This window comes from Perca flavescens, chromosome 1, assembly GCF_004354835.1.
Source record: "Perca flavescens isolate YP-PL-M2 chromosome 1, PFLA_1.0, whole genome shotgun sequence".
NCBI lineage: Eukaryota > Metazoa > Chordata > Actinopteri > Perciformes > Percidae > Perca > Perca flavescens.
Genome location: NC_041331.1, coordinates 34,476,987 through 34,504,494, shown reverse-complemented (window position 1 = coordinate 34,504,494; position 27,508 = coordinate 34,476,987). Strand labels below are relative to the sequence as shown.

Sequence of the window (27,508 nt, the reverse complement as noted above, 5' to 3'; positions counted from 1 at the left end):
ATAAAAAGGATTTCACATTCCCACTGGCACAAAGAGCTTCTAGATTTAGTACCGCGTGTTGAGTACTAGCCGTTTCAAATATTTAAATTTTTAGCACAAGGACCACACTTCACACCAATTTTAATTGTCTTTCCTCAAGTGTCTCTTTATTGCTTCTGACTAAAACTGAATACGTATTGTAGAAGGCTTTTTTCTTGTAAGCAATTGTGTCAACACATAGTCTAACAACAAGTAGCATAAAACCCCATTATCTGTGCTCGTTATCCACCATATGTGGGATTTGTGTGTGTGTGTGTGTGTGTGTGTGTGTGTGTGTGTGTGTGTGGTACAAAATGTCACTGTGGCCTGGTTAGAAAAAGCCCCACTTCAAGGGTTCCATCTGTACTCATTGGATCTTTATACTGTATTTGAGCAACAATGTGTGTTGAGGAGCCAAGTCACAACTTTCACCAACACTAAACATTGTTTTTAATCTAATAATTGTAAACATTATGGTGACAAAACATGGCACCAGAAGCTCTAAAAACATTGTCTGACCTGATCTTGTAACATGAAGATTGCTGACTTGTATTATCAAATCAGAATATTCACAAAAAATAACAATGTCGAAACACAATGCATGTATTGTATGTACTGTAATGTATTCGCGGACTTACCTGCTCCTCAGTCTTGAGGTCTCCAAACTCCTGCATGAAGGTGATTTCTGAGGGGAAGCGTGCCGGCTCCAGGAAGTGGAGCAGGCTGAAGAGCTCCTCCACTGTGTTCTGAAGAGGAGTACCTGTCAGCAGGACCTTGTGCTCCTGAAAGAGAACAATAAGCACAAGATTAAAAATTATTCAGTCTAATTTAGTGATTAGACATTGATTAGTTTTTATTTACGCATCTCTCTGTAAGTTGATGGTATATGTACCAGATTCATGAGCTTAAAGCCCTCTAGCAGTTTGCAGTTCTTGTTCTTGAGGCGGTGGGCCTCATCGATGATAACACAGCGCCACTCTATGGCGTTGAGTTCGGGACAGCCTCCCAGGATCATCTCAAACGTTGTGATAACGGCTTGGAACCTGTAGGTACCTCGCATCACACGGCCCTTAAGACAAAAAAAGGGGAGAAACGTAAGACAAACTGTGAAATTGGTTTATTTATAAAACAAATTTTTACAATTTTGGGAGCTGACATTTGCATTTTTATGCACAAGAAATTGTGTCTGTTCTACAAGTGGAGGTGTGTAAAATATTTGCTTCCTAGTCTTTTTAAATTTGAATGATGCAGAATGTGTACTGTACGGTCATTAAAAAAATTGTTTTCTGAGAGAATACAAAGAGAATGTAACTGTTAACATTAGAAACCTACTAACTTGCAGCCTTATGCTGTTGACAGCGAACACATGAACGCACCTCGTGATATGAAGCTATCTACAATATAACCAGGACATGAGTGCACACCTGCTAGTGAGTCTTTGCAGTTTGTTTATTTGTTTGTCTGGGGAAGCTTTTCTTCATCCCGCCTCTCCATTTGTATCTATTGCCTTGACAACAGTTCTCAAGGGATACTCTGTTATCAAATAACCCCCTCCCACAGCCAGCCTGCCAGCCAGCCAACCAACAGACTGCTGTAGAGGAGCCTCTCTCTCTGATATGCCTGAGCAGCGCTGACAGAGAGCTCCCCTTGGGGGCTGCTATGACATCACAGGCTGCCTGGGAGACAGCCTGGTGGCAGCTCCGCTCTGTTCTGCTCTTGTTTGCCTTAATTCTTCCTACGGTTTGTCTGAATACTAAGAGCTTCTAACTGCCTGTTGTGACACATCACATGGCCTGCCAACCATAGAAAGCCTCTGCCTAAGGCTCACTAACTACCGAGCAGCCTACTCACTGTTGCGCATGTGCCCTTCTTTGAATCCTGTTATATGCTACGTTAGTACTATGAACCACTTATTCATAAAAATGTTCTCTTATCCAACACAGTAAGAAATCATGGGTGTCATAAAACTATGTAAAACCTGTGGCAATATTTAAGTGTACAGATATTGAAGAAATTATATATATATAATTTCTTCAACATCTGTCAATATCTATCTATCTAAATAAAAAGACTGAATGACAAAAAAAAACATTTTCTGCCATTATTTTAACACAGACCTTTTTCCTTACAGGAAAGATTTTTCTGAGATCTTCACTATCCTTCAACTGCTGCCTGCTTTTCTCTCTACAGGTGATGTTTGCCTCGGAAACATTGTGGTAAGTGAGTTTGCTGCATTAGTTATAGAGTCCCAGGCTTTGTGTTACACATGGTAATCGCATTCTGCCTGGCTTTTCAGTTTCCGACTCCTATCGTTGTTTACAGGCCTCCTGTTTTCAAACATATCATTAGATTACTCAGAGGACGTCATCTTGCTGACAGTGCTGCTGTTTTCTAAAAAGCACTATGATTATTTTAATCAAACTGAATCACTGCTTTCCAGTCTCAAAGTAAGCACAGCAATGCTGCTTTCTGCTCGTCGGTCTTTAAAAAGGGGAAGATTAGGTATGTCAGGATGAACTAAACAGCTTCTCAATCCTCCAATTCTATTTGTGTTAGGTATGTGAAAACAAGCTGAATGCCCGGCTGTATATCCATGACTGATTGTTGCCCGGCTACTTAAGGCTTTACTCAGGCCAAAACAACCACTGTGGTGACAAAACACACAGCAGTGTCTTTTCTTAAATCATACAATAGCTACACTTCTATAACGACTGTAAACCTAAAATATACAAGAAATGTATAATGTATTATGTACCATGCATTATCTAAGGGCCACTAGCAGGTGCAGCTTTAGACTTTCAATCTTGGCAACTTTCAACACTTGATATAATGAATGAAAATGGTATGTAATATACTATATGTGCTGTACTACAACTGTGTAATATGTTGAAGGTCTGATTTTGTTGTGGGACTTCAATATATGTATTTATGCTACCAATTTATTTTATTTGAACTTTATTATTGAGTAATAAGAGTATTTGTACTTAGAAAACTAACATCCTGAGCACAAAAAATACTGTAAATATAAAAAGGCAAAAAGATCTTTGTCCATTTACCTGTGCATCCCTGAAATACATCTCATACTGTTGGAGCATCTGCCTGCTGACCATGCTTCCATGGTAGACAATGACATTGAGATGGGTCCAAGTACGGAACTCGCGCTCCCAGTTAGCAATGGTGGAGAGCGGCGCAATGATGAGGAATGGCCCTTTAATGCCCACACGATAGATCTCCTCTAGGAATGTGATGGACTGGATGGTCTTTCCCAGGCCCATCTCGTCTGCCAGGATGCAGTTTCGTCTGACAGGTGGAGATAACAAGTGTTAGTAGAGAAAAACTGGAGACACGATTGGGGTTGCATAAAAGCATCAGCGGAAATTGAAGGCAATACTGTAGCAAAAGGTGATGTACCATTTAAAATCAATATTTTATCCCTGGTGTGTACAGCAGTATGTGGATTTTAAAAGTCTGACTATGTTGATGCATGAGGTGTTATGTCTCCATAAAGACAAAGTTGTGTGATACAAGAAATACAAGAAGAAAAGATAAAACAAGGAAAATACAAAAGTCCCATGATACTAAAAGAATAAACAGCGAACAATGGAAGAGAAAACAACATCATCAGCAGTAATTACAGACCAAAGACATGAAATACAACATAATGGCAACTGCAACTGCAACTGCATCTGCTGCGTGGTGTACTCCAGCAAACCATTTATTCAGCTGTCCAGTGGGTGGGGGTATTATTTCTTGATGCTAATTGCAACGTGCAGATATTCCCACCGGCTCTTAAGCAGCTCTCTATTTTTGATGAAGCTCTCTGTGTAGGCACAAATTCCTGCATGCTCACACATAAAGCTAATTCTCAGGGTTAATGCAAGCACACTGACACTCCGTACTCCAGATGTAAAACTGTGCAGCATTTCTTTTGTGATCGTGGGCGAAGAAAAGCAATTGTTGCTGCAGCAGTGTGCACCTTGACAGGAAATGTGGCTCTCCTTGCATGCCCAACCAAATAATGTGAATACAGCCAAATCACAGCATGTTCCACACACACACACACACACAACAAGAAAAGTGATTCATAATTCATTTTCTGCGGTCCCAAAACTCAAGGGCATTCATCTTGAAATACACAATGCCTAAGTAAATCTCTGAATCAATACATATACTGGATTCTATCGGCATGGGATTGCTGAAGGTTATAGTAATACAGTATGTTAAGTGATGCTTTTTTGCTTGAGGTGTGAGATAGGCTAAAAAAAAAAGCTGATGAAGCTAGCTTACCTATGCAAAGTGACAGCATGTCCCTATGCCAAGGTATTTGCTTGAAAAGCAAAATAATCTATAACATTTAAAATTTTAAATATTTCTTCCATTATTTGTCCTCATTGTATTATATTGGTATCAAATGTGACCATGTAGTCCAGATTTACAATAACCTACAGCCACCTAGAGCTCTATACATTGCACAATGTGTGTGGTTCGGAAATAAATTGAAATATTATTAAAGTTACTTGCAATAGCAGACATTGTGCAGGGGTCCTAACTTTAGCTAGCAACTTTATTGGAATGATCGTTCAATAATCACAAAATAACTATGTTAACCCTTTCATACCACAGCTAAGCAGTGTCATACCCACAAAACCCTGGTCAAGATCAGGGCTGTGAGTATTGGTCAGATAACCCACAATGACCGCTTCACACCAAACTGGGTTCAGTGTGTACAGGCTGTAGATGTGTGCACGTATAGAGTATTTAAAAACTGACCTGTTGTACCAGTTGAAGAGGAGCCAGTTGACCCCCTCTAGTTGGTAGTCCCTGAGGCTGTTGCCATTCCTGTATTCTCTCGAATGTTCCCTCTTCTTCCACAGATTTGCTGGAGGCCGCTCCTAAGTAACACATTTTATATAAAGAGTTAGAATTAGTGTTTTCAAATTACCTCTAATTGACATTTTAGATGTGGAATGAAAGCATTTCATACATTATGATGGCAATGAAAGACAAGGGCCAATCTTAGGAAAAGTGACAGATATGAAGCAAGCCTCAGAGTGCTGATGTTTTTAAAAGGTAAGGCAAGTAGGAAAAACACAGAAAACATTGCTGTGGTGGTGTTTGTATTCTAAAAAAACGTCTCTCTGGAACCACTCCCGTCATATTGTAGGTGCACGGCCGTAAGCATTTATGCATTTGTATCAAAAGGGAGAGTGACTATGGCGAGAGGAAAGATGAAAAACAATAATGATTGGACTGTTCAAATCGTGCTTATCCATGACAGTACAAATTACATGACTAATCTGTGTGTAGTCTGGTTACTATACTATAATGTAAATACAACCATGTTTTTGCTTTATAGAGCAGAATCTATAGGTTACGGTTGAAAACATGGTTCTCTTTAAGCCCATTTGCTTTTTTCTACCCCTTCAAAAGTTCTTAACTAGGAAATGTCTGAGAAAAACAAAGTCATAATTTTACTTTTACAGCAGAAACATCATTGCTCTTAAAGTGACTGGCAGCAGGTGTGTCTGAGTCCCTTAGTTTGTTCACTTTGCTGTGTGAGTGTGGGTCTTTTAGCTAATGATGCCTATTCAATTTCACCATTCAGCACGTTTGGTGGGTGCAGTTTAAACCCTCACACACACAATTTATTTTTAAATCAAAATCGACCAAAATCAAGTCACAATCTCGAATAAAAAAAAATGGAATAATCGATTCTGCCACGCCCCCATGTCACGTCCGGTCGGCTTGCCAAGCGGAAAACAAAACCATTGAAAAAAAAACACCCACATGTAGCCATGATGTAGCCTCATTGACATATGTGTAGCCTGCTCGAGGTAGTCCATTTCCTGATTGATTCTACCACCACTCCAGCAGAGGCGCTAATGAGCTAGATTACCACACACACACACACACACACACACACACACACACACACACACACACACACACACACACACACACACACACACACACACACACACACACACACACACACACACACACACACACACACACACACACACACACACACACACACACACACACACACACACACACACACACACACACACACACACACACACACACAAGCAGAAGAAGACCAGCTACACACACAACGGAGCATACACCGATCACACTCAGCTTGAGCGAAGCGCTGCCGGCACGAATGAGGTAAAAAAACAGGAGTGAGTCGGTTCATTCTCCCGGTTCAGTGACACTACTCGGGTTAATTAACCGGCTCTTCGGTCAGTTTGTCAACACGTGTTGAAGTGCTGCGAGTCAGTCAACCTCCTAATTTAGCTACAGCCAGTCAAAAGATAGCATGGCAACTGCAGATGCAGGAGACCCATCGACAGAACTTGAACCCCCTCCTCTTTCACTGAAGTCGCCAGTGTGGAAGTATTTTGGATTTCCAGTGAGTTATGTTGACAACGTCCGCGTTGTCGACAAAAAAGCCACAGTTTGCAAGCTCTGCTATGCGCGTGTACCATATTCTTCCACTGGCAGAACGACTAACATGGCAGTTAATCTGTGTGGTAAATGCTCAACTGTTGGGAAATGTTTCCTGTTTCTTAAGATACTTAATTGTTCAAAGAAGACTATGGACATGGCTGTTTTATTGTTTTTTTGTTGTGAACTTGAATGTCATCTCCTGTGAAGAAGACTGCAGTTACAAAAGAGAAACTAGATGACAGGTTATTAAAACTGACATTAGGTTGTTAATAAATGTTTTAAAATTTTACAATGTAGTGTGGTACATTGCGAACAAAGGTCATATATTATATTGCATAAAAGTCTAGTCTAAAAATGGCATAGCAACCTGTGCTTTAAAAAAAAAAAAAAAAAAAAAAAATGTAAAAATCGAGAATCGAACAGTGACCTTAGAATCGAAAATGTAATTGAATCGAGGATTTGGAGAATCGTGACACCCCTTGTGTGTGTGTGTGTGTGTGTGTGTGTGTGTGTGTGTGTGTGTATATATATATATAAAAAAAAAAAAAGCCATAGAGGAAAATGGAAATACAGTGATAAGTCAGGAATGTCAGTGGGCATGGCTTACCATCCTCCGCGAGTCTGGCTTCACTGCCTGCAGCTGCTCAAACTCTTCAATCTTGCTCTGATCTACGTCGTCCTTCAGCTCCCAGGTGCTGTCCTCATAAGGCAGAGAGCACCACTTCACCAGGTAGTACACCACCTCCTGCAGCAGGCAGAGGAGAATTATCACTGAAAAAGACTGGAGCAAGGCCAAGGTCTGCTTTTATAATATTAACAAAGGCTGTGGGGAAACCCGTTAGGATGGCCTTGGGCACTTCTGAGATACAAAGACATCACTAGAGTGGAGAATATACTGAAATGAACAAAAAACACAAAAAAAAAAATTGAAAAAGAGTAAAACATGCTGAGGCACGTAGACACAAATAAACACACACAGACTACTCATGGATATGATTAACACATGAAAAGGGATTCACTTTACCTCTCCTGTGTCTTTATCCTCACAATACGATACCTCCAGCACTCTGTCTACCTCTACATAGTCAGGGTTAAAGGGGTCCTCTTCCATCTGAGAGAGATAGAAAAAGACAAGTAGGAAAGAAAGCGAGAGACAATAAGAGCACAAACCTAAATGCCCACTCACCATCTGGAATCTGAGACAAGTATCACTACTGTATCGACTGAGCGAGCAAAGAGATACCAATATATGCACACATATGTGCCAGCCCACACAGACAAAACGCAAAAAGTAAATTAAACATCCGCACACACAACATTCATATGCATATACACAAATCACACACACCCACCCTAAGAAACACCACATTGTGAAAACACACACCTGCTCATAGCAAATGCCCAAATATGACATAAAGACAGTATACAGATGTCCACAGGCAAAAACACAACACACAGCCTTACATCTGCAAAGAAGAGTGCCCTCTGTGCTTGTTTCATCTTGAAACGTTTGATCTTCTGCTGAATCCTCTTGTCCTTCACCAGCTGCTGCTCTGTGGCCCACTCACAGTGTAGGTAGGAGCTGAGACACACACACACACACACACACACACACACACACACACACACACACACACACACACACACACACACACACACACACACACACACACACACACACACACACACACACACACACACACACACACACACACACACACACACACACACACACACACACACACACACACACACACAACTCTGAAATACACCTTCTAAACAGCATCTGGGTCAACCGTTGAGGCCAGTAGGTGTTTCTAGATGTGGTCACAGAGGATTTTTTACAGACATGCTGTTCAAAAAGTCGCTGATATTCTCTATCATATTTGCTTTCATCAAATTCCTAGTGTGACATTCATTTTTCAGTCCTTTTTATCATTACGCTGAAAACATAATGAATGCGATCTGGCTGATGACAGATTATCTGGCAAGTGAAATGAAATTATTTCTCTGGGAGGCTGTGGAAGTAAACTTATGAGGAGTTCATAGAAGAGAAATTGAATCACTGTTACAAAATGTACATGGCAATACTGAAAGCTGTCCCACAGATGCCTAAGATGCTTGTATGCTTGTGTAATCATGTAGTTCTTATTCAGCATCCCGCAAAGCCTTCAGGACATCTGCTTCAATTTTTATCTAATTTTAGTTTTGAGAATGTGTGTTCTAATTTAGGAAGTGCAACAGTAATGTCTGGAACAGTAAACGGACCACACACATACTTAAACTGGGAGGATTATACAGGAATAATACACAATATTATTTTGAAGATTTCGGTTATGGTTCATGGAGTAGTTAAAGGAACACGCCGACTTATTGGGAATTTAGCTTATTCCCCGTAACCCCCAGAGTAAGACAAGTCGATACATACCCTTCTCATCTCTGTGTGTGTTGTAAGGCTGTCTGATGGCTCCAGCGGCATCAGGCCAGCACAGAACATGCAGGTGACTGGTTCCAGTAATCCTACTGCTCCGAATAAGTGACAAAATAACGCCAACATGTTCCTATTTACATGTTGTGATTTATAGAGTCACAGCGTGTACAAAAAAACAACGTAACATGAGACACAGCCGTCTTCTAACTGTAAACAAACCGGGAACAATATTCTCAGGCGGAAGAATATAGTACTTGGGCGGAGTGATATGCTCGCAGCAAGCCTGTCTGAGAATATAGTTCCCGGTTTGTTTACTGTTAGAAGATGTCTGTGTCTCATGTTACATTGTTTTTTGTACACACTGTGACTATACAAATCACATCATGTAAATAGGAACATGTTGGCGTTATTTTGTCACTTTTGTCACAATTGGGAGCAGTAGGCTAGTTGGAACCAGTTACCTGCAGGATCTGTGCTGGGCTAAGCTAATGCTGGAGTCTTACTCTGGGGGTTACGGTGAATAAGCTAAATTCCCATTAAGTCGGCGTGTTCCTTTAATATAAACACCAACTTAAATGAACCGCAAATTAACTTACTAGTTTTTGTATTTTACAAAAAACTCCTCCCCTTCGACCACCACTCCTGGAGAGACCTAGAGAGAGGTTTAAAATGACACAACAGTATTTAATTACAGACAAACTTCATTAAGTTCTTTTTTCACTTGGCTAATAGCTGTATTATGCTATATCATAAAGTAATGCAAGTTAAAATAATGTAATCAGATGGCAATATCTAGCAAAATGGTTGCAAAAGCAACTTTCATCCCAATTGTGCAGAGATTTACTGTATCTTTTATGATCACTAAAAGCAGGAAAAGAAACAGCAGCAACTCACTACCTCCTTCTTGACGATACGAGAAGACATGATTTTGTCAACAACAGCAGCGTCCTCTTCACTGGGATTCTCCTACAAATGCAGTGGACATGAAACATTTAATGTCAATTGTTACTTCATAGTCTCCTACAGCATAAATGTGTATAAGGCTATTAACACTTCATCATACAAAAACCAAACACACCATAGTGTGTAATAATAGTAACAAAAACGAGGAACTAGAGGAACTATGGTTTGAGGCTGTTGTATAGATTGTAAAGCCATCAGGCATATTTGTGATTTTGTATCACGTGACTAAAACTGACTTGAGGGGTAAAGTTTGCTACTTCAGCACTGCCTCCACCTGTGCAGAGCAAGTAGAAAAGCATGCCTGATTTACACGACAGAAACCAGGGTGGAACTTTTGGGCAATTTAAATGTAGAAAAATGTTTGTGAGCAGAGCTGTCGTCACAATAATCCCATCATGATTTCTCTGCTTTTGCATCTAAATTATTAAAAATGGGCACTAAATCTGTATGTTCCCCGTTTGTACAGGCATACTGCAGGGGTCCTGGTTTGTACGTCACAATGTGTTGGTGAAAAGAACAGGCTGTGCTGCACTTCACTGAACATGTTGTTCTTCTATGAAATGTGTTCTTGTTTTTCGGTATATAAATAAGTTCTTTCAACAATATTCATGTGCAGCATTGCCACAAAAAAAAAATAAAAAACTATTCTTTGCATGTATTTTTGTTTGTAAGCCAAAAAATACTTAAAATAATTTTAAGATTCATTAGTTTTGAAAATAATTTGGCTCTACTCTGCTCTCGAGTGCAGTATTTTGTTTTTAAATTAATGGATTTAAGCTCTACTTCTTAGCTTCTAAGGAGTTTAAGGCAGAACTACTTACTACAAAGAGTTGAACAGCAGGCTGCTTGGATGCTGCAGTATTGGTTTTCTTGGCTTTGACAATAACTTTGACCTCATCATCTGACAACCTGGCCTCCAGCTCTTCAGCGTATTTCTTTCTTTTCACCTGCCGACCTGATCGCCTCTTCTAGAAAAGCAAGACAAGGTGGAAGAAACACATTTACAAAAATATCCAACTGACCACGGAACAATAAAAACATTTTAGTCCTAAGTTGGGGCAGGCTTGATCTGCACTAAACAGATGTGAACCACCCTCATTACATTATTAGGGCTGCCACCTCTTAGTCGATTAGTCGACTAATCGGTTGTTTTGGTCTTAGTCGACTAAGATTTCTTTAGTCGATTAGTCATTTTTTATGCTTATTCATGCTTAATTACTTATTGCCAAGAAACTTCTGAGCACATTTATGGTAAACACAAGAATTAAAGTGGTGCTTTTGCAGGATTAATTGTGGAGAAACTCAGTTTTACAGATGGTTAATTAACTACATTTATATTGTGCTTTTCTAGTCTTAACCACCTCTCAAAGCGCACAGCTCTGTCAATTAAATCAACTAATTGATTAGTCGACAAAATCGTATAAGTGTTAGTTGACTAAGAATTTCTTTAGTCGAGGACAGCCCTAATTATTATTATCATTATTATTATTATTACATGGGCAAATAATCTCCATCAGTGTGCTTGTTAACTTGTACTGTGTCACTGTATAATCAGAAAAAGAATCATTGTGACTATTTAACACTTACTTGAAGTTACCAGAGCTCAGCGGTAAACCACACAGTGCACACTGTTTCCTAAATTATGATTCAGGACTGATCTATTATCAACCTTGTGAGGCTACTTCTTGCTTAGCTAAGCTAAATTATCTTGCAATTTCACATTTGCAGTTCATTTTAATCAAAGAAACCGCAACAATGCCCAGACATTGTGGTTACTACTGATCCAAAATATGATCTGTAATTGTGATACAAAAGATAACTCTAGCTATTCTTACATTTATAAAACATTAGGATAATATCCTTTCTAAATTCTACTGTATTTTCTCCAATATCACTATATCACCTGACCTGTTGTATTCATTTTATTTTTCATGTTAAATTTCAATAAACCAAGAAAGAAACTCTGAAAAACATCATGCTCAGCCTCCCCCCACACACACACACACACACACACAAGAGTGCTTTAAAATCCAGCTTCTTTCTATTCCTTCTGTCAAGCCTTTATAATTATCATATGCGTGGGCTGCTGTATCCTCCATCAATACACAAGACCCTCCTAATGATAATATGTAGTTAATTAGGAATAAATGCCACTGAGCCAAAGTTAATTAGGTGTGGAGTATAATATCCCCATGGAGATATACCCTCACATCCCCAAACCCAAGCTGACCAGAAGCTGGAAAAGCCAATGTGCCACATGCCATGACAATAGGGACGAACCCCTGAGGTGGCCATGCTTCTTGTCTAGCTGTCAGCCATGCTACTTCCACAGGATCATCCTAAATGAGTCATCAACCTACTGTTTTAATTAAGGCCAGGAGTGCCATTTAATGAGCATAATTATATCATAGGCAATAGTCCGGATCGGAGGGAAAAAGGAGAGAGAGGTGATGGGGCGAAGGAGGAGACATTTCATTAGACAAGTCATTTTGTCTTCTCCACTCATTCAGACATGTCACTCGTAACATAGCAGATATCCATCATGACTTAGGATAAAAGATGTCTCACCTACTACAGTGTTTCCTTTAGGATTTCTTTTAGCAGTGGGGGGAGATCTGTCGGAACCCCCCCCACCCCCCAGTCCCGCGCCCTGCCGCCAAATGTTTTAATTATTAAACGGAACTGACACTTCGCTGCAACACAAACAAATATATTTATTCACCTCTATTCACACACAATGAGGCATATTTTTTTTTTTTTTTGATTGAACTGTATTTTTGAGGAAATTAATTAATTTTACAAGAAATTCTTCATAGGGAAACCAAAACCCAAAGTAGGCTATAGTATGAAACTATTCATAATGAAACTAATTGCATATTTGCCTCAGTGGCAAAGTTGGCAGCCTTGCTGTGTGCATTTGATTTGTCTTGGCTTTTGGAAAAATAAGTCCAAGGCTCGGTTATAGGGGAATTCAGAAAGAGGTGGCCCATTAATGCTGAGTAGCATACATGCTGCTAGATGGTCCACCTGTGGCCTGTTCCTTAACACTAGAATGGCCAGGACGGTCATTTTGACTGTTTTGAAATTTATATGTATAATAACTTTGCTAAATAAAAAAATACAATCCTGCTGGTACCTGACTTTTCCTAAAAGAGTTTGTATTTTCATTTCAAATTGTTTTCATATACATTACACAAAAGGCAAAGAAAATACAATCACTTTTACCTATTTTGGGCATACACGGTCATATTGACCGCTTGGATTTTCGCAGTTTTGTTTTTAATCTTTTGTGTGGTTGAAGATGCATCTTGGTTGCTTAGTAATAATCATAGTCTCTGTCAGAGAAACGTAACTAGCGGTCTCGAGTCACAAGTGTGGGCATCACCGATGGGCCGAAGGCAAAGCCAGAGTCAGTAACGTAGGCTACGCCGTGGATGGACTCTGTTCTGAATCAGAAGAAAAGCACCGGGCGCTCGCTCTGTGAAAGGCGCGGTACACGTAGATGGCCGGTAGCTGTCTACGTGTTCATAGAACTTTATACATGCTACAACTGGCTGGAATCATTGCACACATCTTCTCCAAGGAGTGCACCAGCTGTAAAATATCCCAGAGGAAGTTCATGCAGCAACTGGCAAAGTAGCTGAGAGCGGAGTTTATGGAGGAAAAAAGGGCAGCGGCGCACAGTCCGAGCAGCGCTGTGAACCGCAGCTGACACCAAAACGGAGGCAGTGCCAGGTTAGGTTAAGTTATAAATGTTCAAATAACATACTTTTAATTGTTATTTGGCTGTGAATTATGTTAAATGAATTTCACCCAATAGGTTTCGGGACATGAATGTATGAAATAATCACGGTTTAGCCTACTATGCCATGATATGAATTATTGAAACACGTATTAGGATACTACACAAAAGTATAATTAAAATCGTTAAAATGTACATGGCTGTGTTATTACGTTGTTCTAAAGATATCCTAAGACAATGCATGCATTAATATCCCAATTGGCTATTTATCATGAGAGATTATAGAGTTTGGAATCTGCTCATGGCAGTTCTGGTAGTTATGGAATTCCGGCACTTCCAGTATCTTAATGCAGTGTAACTACTTGTACTACTTTACAGCATGTAAATAATGCACATAAAATACAAACGTGAGCAAGGGCGTTGTATTGAATCAACAGCCTCATGCAATTTAGCTAGCAGGTGAAACTAAAAATGTGCAAGAACTATAGACTAATACAGGCTTAAATGAACTGACAATATAAGTTATACGACTTACAGTTCTCAAGGATGCACACATGCCATCTCAACTGGGTCCTCCGGACAGCCCGTCTCTTCCCCCCCCCTTCTCCCTTTTCTCCGAGTGGCCCACTCCCGTTGTGAAGCGCGTGTCCGCGCTATTCTCCGACGTGCTCTCTAACAACCACTGCTGATAGACGGCTTTTTGTACATTTCTGATACCGTGGCGGGAGAAATCTAACCATGGCGGACCGCCACTTGCCAATCAACATAAAGGAAACACTGCAATTGTCATTTAGGATCAGATCACACAGAAAATAGCCAACATACATCTTAGAGAATATTTAGGATGTAATGGGCACCCTCCCCTTGGTGCTTTTTTTGTACCTTACAAAATCTCAACCTTAAGTGTGCAATCACAAGCGGTACCTTGTGTTAAGTGAAAAATAGAATCATTACTCTGGATTTAAAATTAAAAAAATGTAAAACTATGTGATAATTTCATTTAGCAAAGTGTCCTGATATCAAATAAACATAAGATCCCTGGAGGATTTCAATTTCACTGGCTGCTGTGGCAACATTTCTTTTTAAAAGAAAAACTGTTAAATTTAGGTGTGTGCATGTGCACATGAAGGTGCTATTGTTGGTGCGTTGACCTAGATAATGCAGTGTTGATGCCTCAATCATATCTCCATCATCAACACAGATAAACATGTGTACTTGAGATAGCATACCACCCACATGAACCACAGAGTCAATCCTCCTAGGCTCCCTCTAAAGCTGCGAAGCCTTCCTCTAGGCTCAGCAGCAGTGTCAACAGTCAGACCAAGGACATCACTTTACCCAATGCCTTAAACCACAATGTAAACTGAAAAAAAGCAAGAATTTTCCAGAATTGTTTTTAGCAGAGGTGTGCCACCATCACATTAAATAACATCAACACTTAATCTGAATAAGGTGGGCATTAAAAAAAATGAAGGCAAACTCCCACGGAAAATTGTTTGTCTCACATTTTAGGATTAATATTTTAATACGATAAAGTGGGATGTAATACACTCCAAGTATCCCCAATCATTAAAGCCCTGATTACAATAGCAGTAACTTGTATTGTAGGTTGTGAGTGTGTGTATATGCTGGATCTTACAGAGTCGTCATCTTTAGAAGTGTGTCGTGTGGGAGGGTCATCATCCGACTCCTCTGAAGACTCAGGCTTTCGCTTTTTCTTCTTCCCAAACTTGATAACAATTTTCCTGTGGGTGGGGGGAGGGAAGCAAACCATGAATATGATAAGATAAAGGTTAGATTAATAAAAATAAAATTGTCCAAGTACATACAGCAATGTTAACTGCATTGTTGTTAATCAGTGTTTTTTGTTGACAAATGCCCTAAGAATAGAGCCAAATAATCAATGCTTCGATCAAAGGAGCCGGATTTGACTGCAGATGTGAAACGAGGATCTTGTCATTTTGGCTATATGGGGGTGCTTAATGTCTGATTTTACGTAGAACTACCGTTTTTCTCCCAATAAGTTGATTATTATGATATATCAACATATGCTCTAAATAAAAATGTGAAAAGAAAGAAGCTTTTCAAAAATCTTTTAAAAAAAGTGTGTGAATTAAATCAAATCGCCCCATGACAGATTTAAGTTTCACTTTCCATGATCCGTGACTAATGGAGGAGCATCTTGGCAGCAGGGATTTAAACCTTTAACTGAAAATGTCTTGGAAAAGAAAATCTAAAGTGTGGGTGCACGTTGAAATAGTAAAAGATGGACAGGAGCACAGCCGTGATCCAGTGCGCAGCCCATAGCATGATCCATCTGCCCCAAATCCTGCACACTAGAACAGCAATGTATGCCGGGTGAAGCCGAGACAACGGTTGCATTTGTAACAGAAAAACATTAGGACAACGGTTACAGGACTGTAAAAGAAGTATAGAGCGCACCAGCAGGACAGCAGACTTTTGCTCCATACGCTCCACTTCTCGACACTGGGGGCCAGATGCTGACTGCTTGAGTGACACACAAGCGCACGCTCCAAACCACTTTCAATTAATCTACTCCACCCCTGCACCACTTATGCAATAAGAAAATACTCTTTTTATGTCTGTGTCCTAATCAGTTGAATGTTTTCATACAAAAAGGAGCATTACACACAACCTTATCACAGCTGAATATTTTGTCGCTGTAGTCAGCCCCCCGCCACATAATTCGTCGATAGGCCAGACTTGACTTGACAATTCTGATTCCAATATGTAAATTCTTAGTCGCTGAAAGACCATGCCAGAAAATCTAATATGCAGCACGTCATTGACATGTCTTGCAGGAAAAAAAAAAAAGATTGAAAACCATTTTTTTTTATTTCATTGTAGACCACAATAGCATAGGCCCCTGCATGTTTGAACCAGTATGCAAGATGGGAGTGAAACAAGAGTTCATACATTTGCACCTGCTGTACTGCAGTTCATATACAATACATGCATTTACAACAGCAGCCTATATTCTATAAGAATCTCTCTATGTTCAGCTGTCAGCATGCTATTTTTTTGTCCCCAACATACATACAATAACAGTTTGTGAACCGGCTGAGGTATGGTAGGAAATGCTTAGACGTAATAACATCTTCACAATGGGAGCTGCTGCCTGAGTTTATGGAGAAAGGATTTCAGTGCTTTGCTAAAGTTCTAACCTAGTCTGCGGATTCAGACCAAATTCATTCGGTAAATATTGTTCCGTTTAAGATATCATTGCTGATTTGTGAGTGTTGCTATTCTCACCATGGCCTAATGTACAGTTGTAGTTAAAGACAGACTGCTGGGATGTGATGATATCAGGAGCCGAGATAGCAGCAGATTGCGCGATGAATAGACACAAGCTTCTCCTTTTCGCCAGTGCTTCCTCCTCCAACTCTCTCTTTCGCACACAAACACATTACTTCTGTGACCTCGTCCCATATATTCTCTCACCACATATGCACACACTTTCTATCTTGCGCCTTTCCACATGTATTATCTCTTGGAAGCCACAGGCGCCAAATCTCTGGCTTGGTGTGGTGTTAGTGGGGGGATAAAAATAACAAAACACTGCTATCATACTTATACACAATGGCATCTTCACTCTCTCACTCTCCAATAGGTTTGCATATACATAACAAACCCACAAAGCCTTCCGTTCCCACAAAGGCAAACATGCTCTGTGCTCCACACACACTAAATCAAAGGCCTACTCAGACAGACTGTTGCATGAGCAGGTATGTCTCTAGTGAGAAGGATGTCCCTGTGGGGCTTTTTCATATGAGATTACATTAGAGACTTGTATTGAGTGTGAACAAAGGTTCCCACTTGCCTATCTTCTATTGTTAGAAAACATTTATTCTCTGAGACAGCAAGGCAGTTCTTAAGATGCCAAGTGGGCCCACTGGACAGGAGGACGGCCTGTTGTAAAACATGCAAGTCCTGTAAGGGACAGCAAGCAAACCTGTTAAGACACAATAGCTTGTTCTACATGACTTTTTTTTTAAATATCAATTCCATGTATTAGATGTGCATGTTTATAAGCTTCCAAATTTTGCTGATAGCAATATCATAATTGGTTCACTTCTATCAGACTGACATCGTAGATGTCAACAGACAGTGACAAAGAGACATTTGACTGAGATGGTTTTCTTTTCTGTCTCTCATTAATCTTCACACAGTGTGGAGATACAACAAATCAATAACCACAACAAGACAACAGCAACCACTAAACTGTATATTGTTTAATACAGCACAACATTGACTATTTTTTTAAATCCAGCTTTTGTCCAACTTTAAGATCTTTTCAACTCAATTGACTGTGGGGTTGATTGGCTTCCCATTCAATTCAGAGATGAACACAATTTCTCTGTTTGAAGGGCTTTGAAGCGGTTACAGTTTGCACTTACCCTAATCCATGTACTAAGTGACATAGGTATACAGTATACTGTGGGTAGTGGTCATTCGTATCACTGGGCCTGTTCTGACCTGGTATTAAAATCCAATCTGAGTGATCCAATCACAAGTAGACAGCTCTAGGTACATGTTTTCACCTGTCTCTAGAATGTGTCTCCAAATGCGTCCTTCATATGAACGGATCTTACTTCCCTGTACTATAATATGCAAATAAACATGTATATACACTTAGTATACTGCTGATGAAGCCCCAACATTTCCTGATTTTGCTGCTTCATAATAAAAGCATTCAAATACCAAATTAACGGAGGATTTTAATTGCGAAGAACTTACAGGAAATGAAACCATTTCAAAGCCGCTCCTTTGACCACGCATTTTACCGTCAACTCCCGACAGTGCTGGTAATACAGGACTAATAAATAACAGAAAAAGATGACATAAGAGTAGGATGTTTTGTAGTAGCAAAATGTCCTACATTGGTGAATTCGGGGACGTTTTATGATACTAAAAATAACGTTATTTTCAAGGCAACAGCGCTGCAGAGAGTTTGAGACAGCCGGGGATATAGGAGCAGGCAGCATGTAGGAACAAAAACACAGACACACTACTAATAGAATATGATAACATCCAAAACACACAATTCACTAAGTGGTTTCTGTGACATGAGAAATACTTTGAATGAAGTAGGCCAGCCTACGTATTTCAGCTCACAGTTGAGTAGGCGATCTTTTATCTTGACACAGCACACATTCCCGTTCTTACTGCTATGAGTATGTGGACACATACGTCTCAAATGCGCTTTTTTGTGATCCGATCTCAATGCATCCTCAATGCGTCCTGAGAGTGTTTTCACCTGTACTTAGAGCTGTCCACTTGTGATCTGATCACTCAGGATGGATGTCAATGCCTGGTGAAAATGGGGTCAAAGACATTTCAGAACCCACAAATGCTCACAAACCTCACATATTGTAATATCTGAATGTGTAAAGTGGAAAACAGCAGATTCATCCAATGAAGAGCTGTCCCTACTTTCTGGTGGCCCTGCCCCCCTCTGTATGATATTACATTTTAACAAATCGTCTTCACAATGACACTTTATGGTTGCCATGCAACATGCACTTGGGCGTATATTTGGCAATGTTCATGTTGACATCACTTCCTGTGAAAAGCAACACCAGCACATGTCCACTGACACTATGAATGGTTGAGAAATGTGCCAAGTCAGAGTGACACAATGACAAAAAAAATATATATATATAACAGCTGTCACACCCAGAAGAATAGAAGAAGAAAAAACAAAGCAGCTGAATGGGACAAAACACAACGTTCTCCCTCTACCAAATAAAAACTGGCTGGGATATGACATACGAGCCTAGCAAAATAACAGTGTCACATCACCAGGCAGCAGCTAACAGCATATACTGTAACAGGGCTAAAGCATCTCTCTGATCCCCATACGGAAAAACCTGAACTGTGAAACGAGATACTGTGAAATCACTGATTGAGCCAGTACAGAAAGATAACATTGATGGTGGCTCCTGGGTACTGCCATATACTTTAAGAATGGATATATATAAGAGCAACATGGCATAGTAAGAGCTTAATGTGATAAAAAGTATATATTCTACACACACAAGCCACATCTTAGTGATGGTTACAGCCTGTTCCACCCTGCTGTGGCTGATACACAGGACCACCCAGGGGTTTACCAGCAGCACCAGTGATAAAGCAAAGACTCCCATTGACTAGATCGCCTCCCCACAAGCAGAGATGTATTAACCCAAATGACAGGGAGGACTTTCAAATTAACCTCTTACTGAGAAAAAGAGGTATGAAAGCTGTCAGTTCTACTCTTCAGGGTCACGGTCAAGTCTCCCTGATGTGAAGAACCAGCTATAGAGCTTTTGCACAGGTAGTTCAAATGCAATAGAAACCACACAAGTTGGCTGACCTTGAATCATAAGAGAAGGATGGCTTAGCGTTGTCATATATACGCGTTTGAAGGTTAGAGGGCTAACAACTCCGACAAGCTCAAGAAAGAAAATTGACAAAATAAACAAACTGGTTTGTAGGGGTGGTGGTGGGGGAATCGATACAGCTTATTATCGCGATATTTTCTGTGGCAATACTGTATCGATACACAGACGCCAAGTATCAATCTTTTATTATATAAAATGCACATGAGAATTTAACTTTCTGGTACTAGATTAATAAGAAATTGCTTTTCAGTCCACTAGATGAAAAACTGAAGTGAGATTAACAAACCAGAGACCGTTTTTTCTTCAGAAAAAACAGATGTGGACAAAGTTTTGCTTTGGGGACATAATTTGAAGTTGGGAAAAAGGTAATGCATTGCAATGTATATGTCGCAATATGTTTAAAATCGCAATAATATTGTATCGTGACATAAGTATCCTGATAATATCGTATCGTGGGGCCTCTGGTTATTCCCACCCCTACTGGTTTGCATCACTAATATATATATATATATATATATATATATATATATATATATATATATATATATATATATATATATATATATATATATATATATATATATATATATATATATATATATATATATATCTAATCAGAAGAATGCTGCCTATATGACAACTGAAAATTATTTCTTACTGATTTCAAGAAATCAGTTTTATTTATTTGAACACCGTTTACTCGCAGAAGGTGTCCGTCTCCTCTTCTAATCCTACCCTCTGGCAAAGTAGTAGAAAAACCTGTCCTAAACCATGCAGACAGAACTTCTGGTCCACCAAATGAAGAAATGAAACATGAATCTCAAACTGTCTAATTGTAACTGTCAGAGTCAATATAAAAATGTGGACATGTATTTAAGTACAGTATAGCCCCAATGGACCAACTGCAAGACATCTGGTAAGTTTAATGGTTCTCAACATTTCACTTCACACGGTATCCAGTTAGATGTGCCCTGCAGAACAGTATGGGGCATATTTAAGTTAGTCTTCTCAACAGGCTGGAGATTTCATGCAAGCCTGCTTTAAAAACTATTTGGGGGTACATCGAATGCCAAAGCATTTGGCAGGAAGCTTTGCGACAACTGCCATGCACTTTTTGTTGAATAAAAAGAATACAAAAAGAACAGAATTGAAACCAGTAACCAGATAGCAATGCAGAGACATGTTAGAATAAAAACATGGCATATGAATCTTTATTTTAAAAAATTTTAATTAGCTGGATTATCATTGCTTAGTATTTGAATAAGCAATCTTTACGTCTTTATGACTGAGGCCATCCATAGTTGTCCTCTGTGATAATTACGTTATTTCTGACTTTAGGAAGCAATTAAATGGTTGCTTTACTATTATTAAGACATCATTTTGCATCTCTAATAAGACTACAGCTGCCCCTGATCTGAAATTACAGAGTGACCCCCGATGATAAACTACCACTAGCTTTTTCCTGAGAGTGATAGGCTAGTTGCGGTTAGAGGCTTGCTTGCCACCCATCCTCCTACTGTGCCAAATAACCTCCATCCCTTGTCCCCCCAGTGTTGTCCTGCCCTACTTGGCATGCCGCCACTGGGAGTGTATGTGTGATGGTTTGATTTTAATAGAATCGAGATATGATAGTGCTTTGCAGGCCAAGACTGCAATGTGGTGCTAAAGCATCTCAGAAAGACCTTCCTCTCTTTAATTGTGTCTACCTCAAAAATTATGATAGTGTGTGACTATCCTTCAAAACTGCTGTTAAGTGTGGTGTTTGTTTGTGTCTGTTTCTCATCCTGAGGGGCTTATTGAGACAGTAGTGCTGGTCCTTGTCAGGAAATCCCACTTCTTATTAATGGAAGGCTATAATCTTAGTGCCACACAGCACACAACTAGAAACAGTAGTAACAGCACCATCAAGCCCCCTCTCAAAGACAAATACTGTATCAGCACAGTGCACATGGCCACACAGGGGATTTCTGCTTTATTCAGCAAACATTTTAAAAACCGGGTAACACTCACACACGCAAGAATGTGTACATATGCATGAATTTTAACTCAAAGGCAGGCAACATAGACCAACAAACATGTTAATATATCACACACAAGCACACACGTAAATATGCACACATACACACCCTGCAAGGGATTAACTAGGAAAACACTCAATTAAAAAAACAGCTTTAGCTCTTCCTAATGAAAAAGTGAGGGAAAAGAGATTAGACAGCTAGCAGGCAGGCCCTGAAATATGAACAGCTATACACTGCTGCATATAGGCTAGACTTAAACCTCCATTTTCTATCATGTAATTGATCTCACGAGCACCATTTTGTTTGATATTTTCCTGCTACCCTGCTGCTTTGTAGTATCAGCACATTTAGAACATGCCTGCTTACATTGGATGCACAGATTTGAGCATGCTGGAGGAACCAAAATTACATTAGGAAAAAAAAAATGGGGAGGGGGAGGGAGAAACAAAAAAAAAAAAAAAGGAATGAGTGGCACGGTGCTTTCATCTGATGATTATATGAGCTTATTTTTCAGCAGGTAGGCTGCCTGGAAAAGCAAATTCCAGCACACAGAGAGCTGTGATCAGTCAAGCCTGGCCAGTTATAATAACCCTTGCCTCACCAAAGAGTAGTTTTTGTTGTTATATTTTGATACACAATATGTACCAATAGAACAGACCAAACCTAAAAATTTGCTAGGGGCTTTGTTTTAATTTGATTAAAAAAAACAATGAAATACTACAATTTACGGCAATATATTCTCTTAGTAATAATCTCTCAGTGTATGCATTAGATTTAGAGATGTAGGCCCTGTGGTCCTCCGGTTATATCCCTTACTTACCAAAAGACGCATGCTCAATATGTTGAATTTCAGTCTTTCAAGGAAAAGAGGCCATTCAATTTAAAATGGGAAAGTTAAATTAGACATGGAAAACAAGCTCAACTCTTATTTTTTAAGACGGGATAGAACGGAGCCACCATGTGCTTTTCCTACTACATCAAGTCAAAATGTCTGCTGTGAAAAACGCCTATGGTATAACATGGAGCTCATACAGCTTATCTTTTTTTAGGTTACCTTCCAGCAGCAATGCACTGGAGCCTCCATGTTTTTATGTTTTGAATTGTCTGAAGGCTTTTGGATCTTACAGTCTATGTTTAAGCTTTGATAAATGTTCTGCGCAGATTAAAGACAAGTTAATGATAAAGAATGTTATCAACAAAAATTTACATTTAAAGCAATTCCTACAATTCCCCAGTAGCTGACATCAATGTACCACTTTACATCAGTTAGGACTCCCTCTCTCCACTTTATGAATGGAAATGTCTTATGGAGGTTGCATTTTCCTCAAACACCCCAGATCAGGAGCCCAACTTGATATTAAAGCACTTTTAAAGCAAACAAAAAGATCACTACAAATAGATAACATCTTTGCTTGCATATGTGTCATGTTGCTAGTCCACCTGCCACAGCGGCTGGTGCATCCATATTTTAATCAGCTGCTTTCATTTATGTTTCTCATCAGTCAGACAGATTTTCCATTTGTATATGATATGATATGACCCCTAGGCTGCTTGCCAAGCGCCTGGTAGAGTAAACTAGCAAAGTAATCCAGAAGGCACTTACTAGCAATTAAATGGAATTGATGATTCTAGAAACCCAGGTAGTAATGACAGCATAGTAATGTCAGAGAAAGCACCCCTAAGTACACAGACAATTAGGGTCAATAGTCTTATCTCAGGCCCCTTTCCCTGCTTAAAGAAGAGCCAGATGCAATGGAAGAGTGAGCATACACTGAACACCAACTACACCCACACACAACCTGAAGCTTTCTGAATACAGGCCTGCACACACCCTCACCAGAGCGGAGGCTGAAGTAATGACTTTAGCGGAAGGTTAGTACCTCTGCAGCCATGATGCATTAATATTTTATGGGGAGATCCTGGGTGGCGCATGCATATGATCAGGACGCTTCTCGAGTACCAATCACTCCCCAGAGCTTTTTGTCATTGTGATACGCAGACTGTCTCCATTACCCCACATTAGTAGTAACAGAACAATTGTCTCCCATCGTTGCTGTAAAGACACACATCCCAACAACATGTATACAGATGAGCAAACACACCAGGCCTCACTGTATTTGGTGGTTCAAGCCAAATTCAGGTACAAGCCAACCCAAACGAGTATGTGCACTGCCAGGCCTCCATCACTGACTTTGCCGGCTTTGTCTCCACTCCCAGACAAAAGTTCTGAAGTTATTGATAAGAGGGCCTGGACAGGTACAGAGAACATGGAGTTGCAGTGCAGTTTGAAACATAAAACACTGCAGCACACCCACAGTCTTGATACAAATGGATTAGCTCAAATCTTTTTGGAGTACAAATGTTATAACAATGTATGGTGCGTGTTCCAAAGCGGTCTAATTCCTAATTTCACCTACAGGGTTAATCTGCTTTTTTATGCATTTACTGTATTTTTATTTAAAACGTGACAATACATTTTAATGTGTTGTAAACGGTACATCTGCCTACTTTGTTTTACCAATGTTTTAATCCCGGCTGCATAAAGAAGTCCAAAAGCAAGTGTTGAAAAAGAGGGAGTATAATAAGGTCATCCGGTGTACAGGCCAATACGGTAGTATTTATGTTTTAGTTCTCATGTTTACATTACAGTGCCATGAGCCTGTGACTGATCGTGCTCTGACTTTTCATGATACAAGGACTAGACCTGCTTGTCTCAGTAAAACCGAACTGGCTGGATAGGTTACTGTCTTTTACGGAACACAATACAATACAAGGTTTATTATCCTAATCTTTTACAGTAGTAGTAGTAGTAGTAGTAGTAGTAGTAGTAGTAATAATAATAATAATAATAATAATAATAATAATAATCACCACCATCATCATTTCTAACAAAAAGGGAATGGTTTAAACAAAAAAGGGAAATGGGCATTCCACTACTGTAAGTATATTTTTTTCAATGTATGTTGGTTATTGAGGCCTCAATCTTCATCATTAAGTACAGCTCTTTCGACACTCCGCTCCAAATTGTGTATGTTTTGTTATTGTGCAGTTTCTACTTAGATAAAAGTAAAAGCTCTACTAGCATGAGCATTTGCCAGCTATAAACCTTCACACCTCAGACAAAAAATTCACACTCCCACAAGCCTCTTCTCAACAACAGACAGTTATACATCATTGCCACGTTTGCACCAAGGCCCCACACATCTGAACTTCTTTCTTAATTAAAACAAAGGGCAAGTGAACCGAGTAGGTGCTACAACTGTAAACGATTCCACATCCTAATGGACTGTGAAAAGATTCCGCATTACACATATGAAACCACTGAAGGAGCATTGCAACATTCAGATTTTGTTAAGCAGGACAAGCTACAGGGTCATATTCAGATTTGTCCTGATTGCTTTTGTCAAAATCAAGCATACTTTATACAATTGTCACAATTCTGACTGGTCTGGGGCTCAGTCAAGATAATGTGCATATTATCAATTGTCACCTTCACCTATCACCTGACTCGTTAAGATCTTGAAATATTACTCACCATTGCAAAATTGGAGGTAATAATTTAACTTTAAAAGCCTTTCACTACATGCAAGACGTATTCCAAAATGACATTATTCCAAGGAGTATCTACAACTGTGGCTATGTAAAACATAAATACACTGAAAGTACCGCATAAATAACACAATATGTTACAAGTTCAAATGCATCATTTAGATTTTACTATGCTTGAAAGAGGTTAATAAAATGCAGCATAGTACCATTAATACCAACGCCACAGACCGAAAGCATTTGTCTGTGTTGAGAAACCTAACTAGAATTGGTTTAGAAACTAAACAAATAGTAACAAGTATAAAACGTCATGGTGTATATAAACATTTCTGTAAGATTATGCCAGTCTGTCATCGGACCAGACTGAATAAATGTGATGTTTCAAAATGGCTGGAACGCATGATGTAATATATGCTATAAAAGGTTGACTGACACAATATTAGCCTCCATACGCAGGCTATGTTGCATGCACCCTAATCTGATGCTTTTTCTGCATGTAGGCCAAATATGGTTACACTGAAAAAAAATGGGTTACACAGCTCATTACCTAGTAACGACAAGGATTGTTATCAGTAACACATTTGATTAGAATGACAGAATGCAGACCAGTTGTCAGCTGCCCTTTAAGACTAACAAGTCGTGGATTGCATTTGATTAAATGCTGATAGTTTTATTAGCTTTGTCTCCATGACTGCAAGAAGGAAAAAAGGATCTGGTTGTGCACTTACTAAAGGTAGTTTTCTGATCTCAAAATGTTTTGTCACAAAGTAAAAATGGCATGAATAATCTGAGCCTATATTTAATGATCAAAACTGCTACGAAACAAACGACCAATCCTGAGTTACCGTCCGCATCACCAGACATGTACATACAACTAAAGCTGGAAAGCTAGCGGAACTGTATCACTATGACTGATTCCTCCATCATCTCACCATTTTCCCAAACATCAGCACTGCCACAATTTTCTCAAATCAAAATCAATTATCTGCAACAGCTTTTCCCCGTCCGCCTCACTCATCTGATTATTAATCAACAGAGCTGCCAGCCAGATATTATGGTTGACCATTGTCAGTCGCTCTCATGCCAAGTGTAAAGAAAAAGCCTTCTCAATCATGGTTAAAACTAATAACGCTACAGTAGTTGTTTCCACCAGCACAATCTGACATTACTGTATCTAAACATTGCCCCTTTTCCTTTAGCTCCCTGCCTCAGCCCACACATCTGCACCAGCTGATATTTCAATAGCTTGTGTTGGGTGTGGCTTATAGCTACACACTGCTTATAGCAGCTAAATAGGGGGATGGGAGGAGGATCACGGTATCTATACATCAGCACTACTTGCCTGAATATACTCGACACCACTGTCTCACATGTAAATGCGACCTTTGTTTGCTCCTCCCATGTCTATGCTGGTGACTGAGCCTGGTTTATCGTTATGGCGTGCTGTAAATTCTGTTGAACTTTGATCTTGGCAACCACAGGCAGAAAATAATAACAATCAAACGGTACAAAAGCAGGTTAAATCAGTAAAGGCAACAACAGTGCAGGCAGCAGGTGTAAGCAATCTAAATAAATATGAGCATCCTTCTAACACAAATTTTGTATCATTAAGTAATAGAGCTAAGATTCTAAGCTCAAACTCAATGGACACCTAACTTGGACTCAAGATAGATCTTTCTTCAAAGTAGAGTTCAGATTTTATTCATGGGGCTATCAATAGATCATGGAGAGAAATGACCCAGGGATTCAGCAGCTTGTCAGATACAAATGAACAACAGCAAATCTAGCCTCTTAAGATAAAACATTTAAAAACACAAAAGGTCATACCATCTTATGTTAATAAAAAAAAAAAAAAAAAAAAAAGTCTCAGCTGTTCCCTTAGGCTTATAGGATCAGGGTGTTTATTTTTAGTGTTTCCCCCTAAATCAGAGCG

At 39.5% G+C, this 27,508-nt stretch overlaps 1 protein-coding gene across 5 annotated transcripts in view; it reads right to left on the bottom strand.

Moving 5' to 3' along the window:
* chd9 (chromodomain helicase DNA binding protein 9) overlaps positions 1–27,508 on the bottom strand; it is an 81,848-nt gene that overhangs the window by 25,115 nt on the left and 29,225 nt on the right. For 4 of the 5 annotated variants that reach the window (XM_028585851.1, XM_028585874.1, XM_028585860.1 and 1 more), the window contains 11 exons: positions 15,247–15,352; positions 10,687–10,833; positions 9,797–9,868; positions 9,499–9,554; positions 7,936–8,053; positions 7,496–7,582; positions 7,079–7,216; positions 4,789–4,910; positions 3,075–3,318; positions 911–1,087; positions 657–800 (listed from right to left, as the gene is read on the bottom strand). In XM_028585851.1, coding sequence (XP_028441652.1) covers positions 657–800; positions 911–1,087; positions 3,075–3,318; positions 4,789–4,910; positions 7,079–7,216; positions 7,496–7,582; positions 7,936–8,053; positions 9,499–9,554; positions 9,797–9,868; positions 10,687–10,833; positions 15,247–15,352 — 1,411 coding nt within the window. The remainder of the gene's footprint in view (positions 1–656; positions 801–910; positions 1,088–3,074; positions 3,319–4,788; positions 4,911–7,078; positions 7,217–7,495; positions 7,583–7,935; positions 8,054–9,498; positions 9,555–9,796; positions 9,869–10,686; positions 10,834–15,246; positions 15,353–27,508) is intronic. The other variant, XM_028585867.1, reaches the window with a different exon arrangement.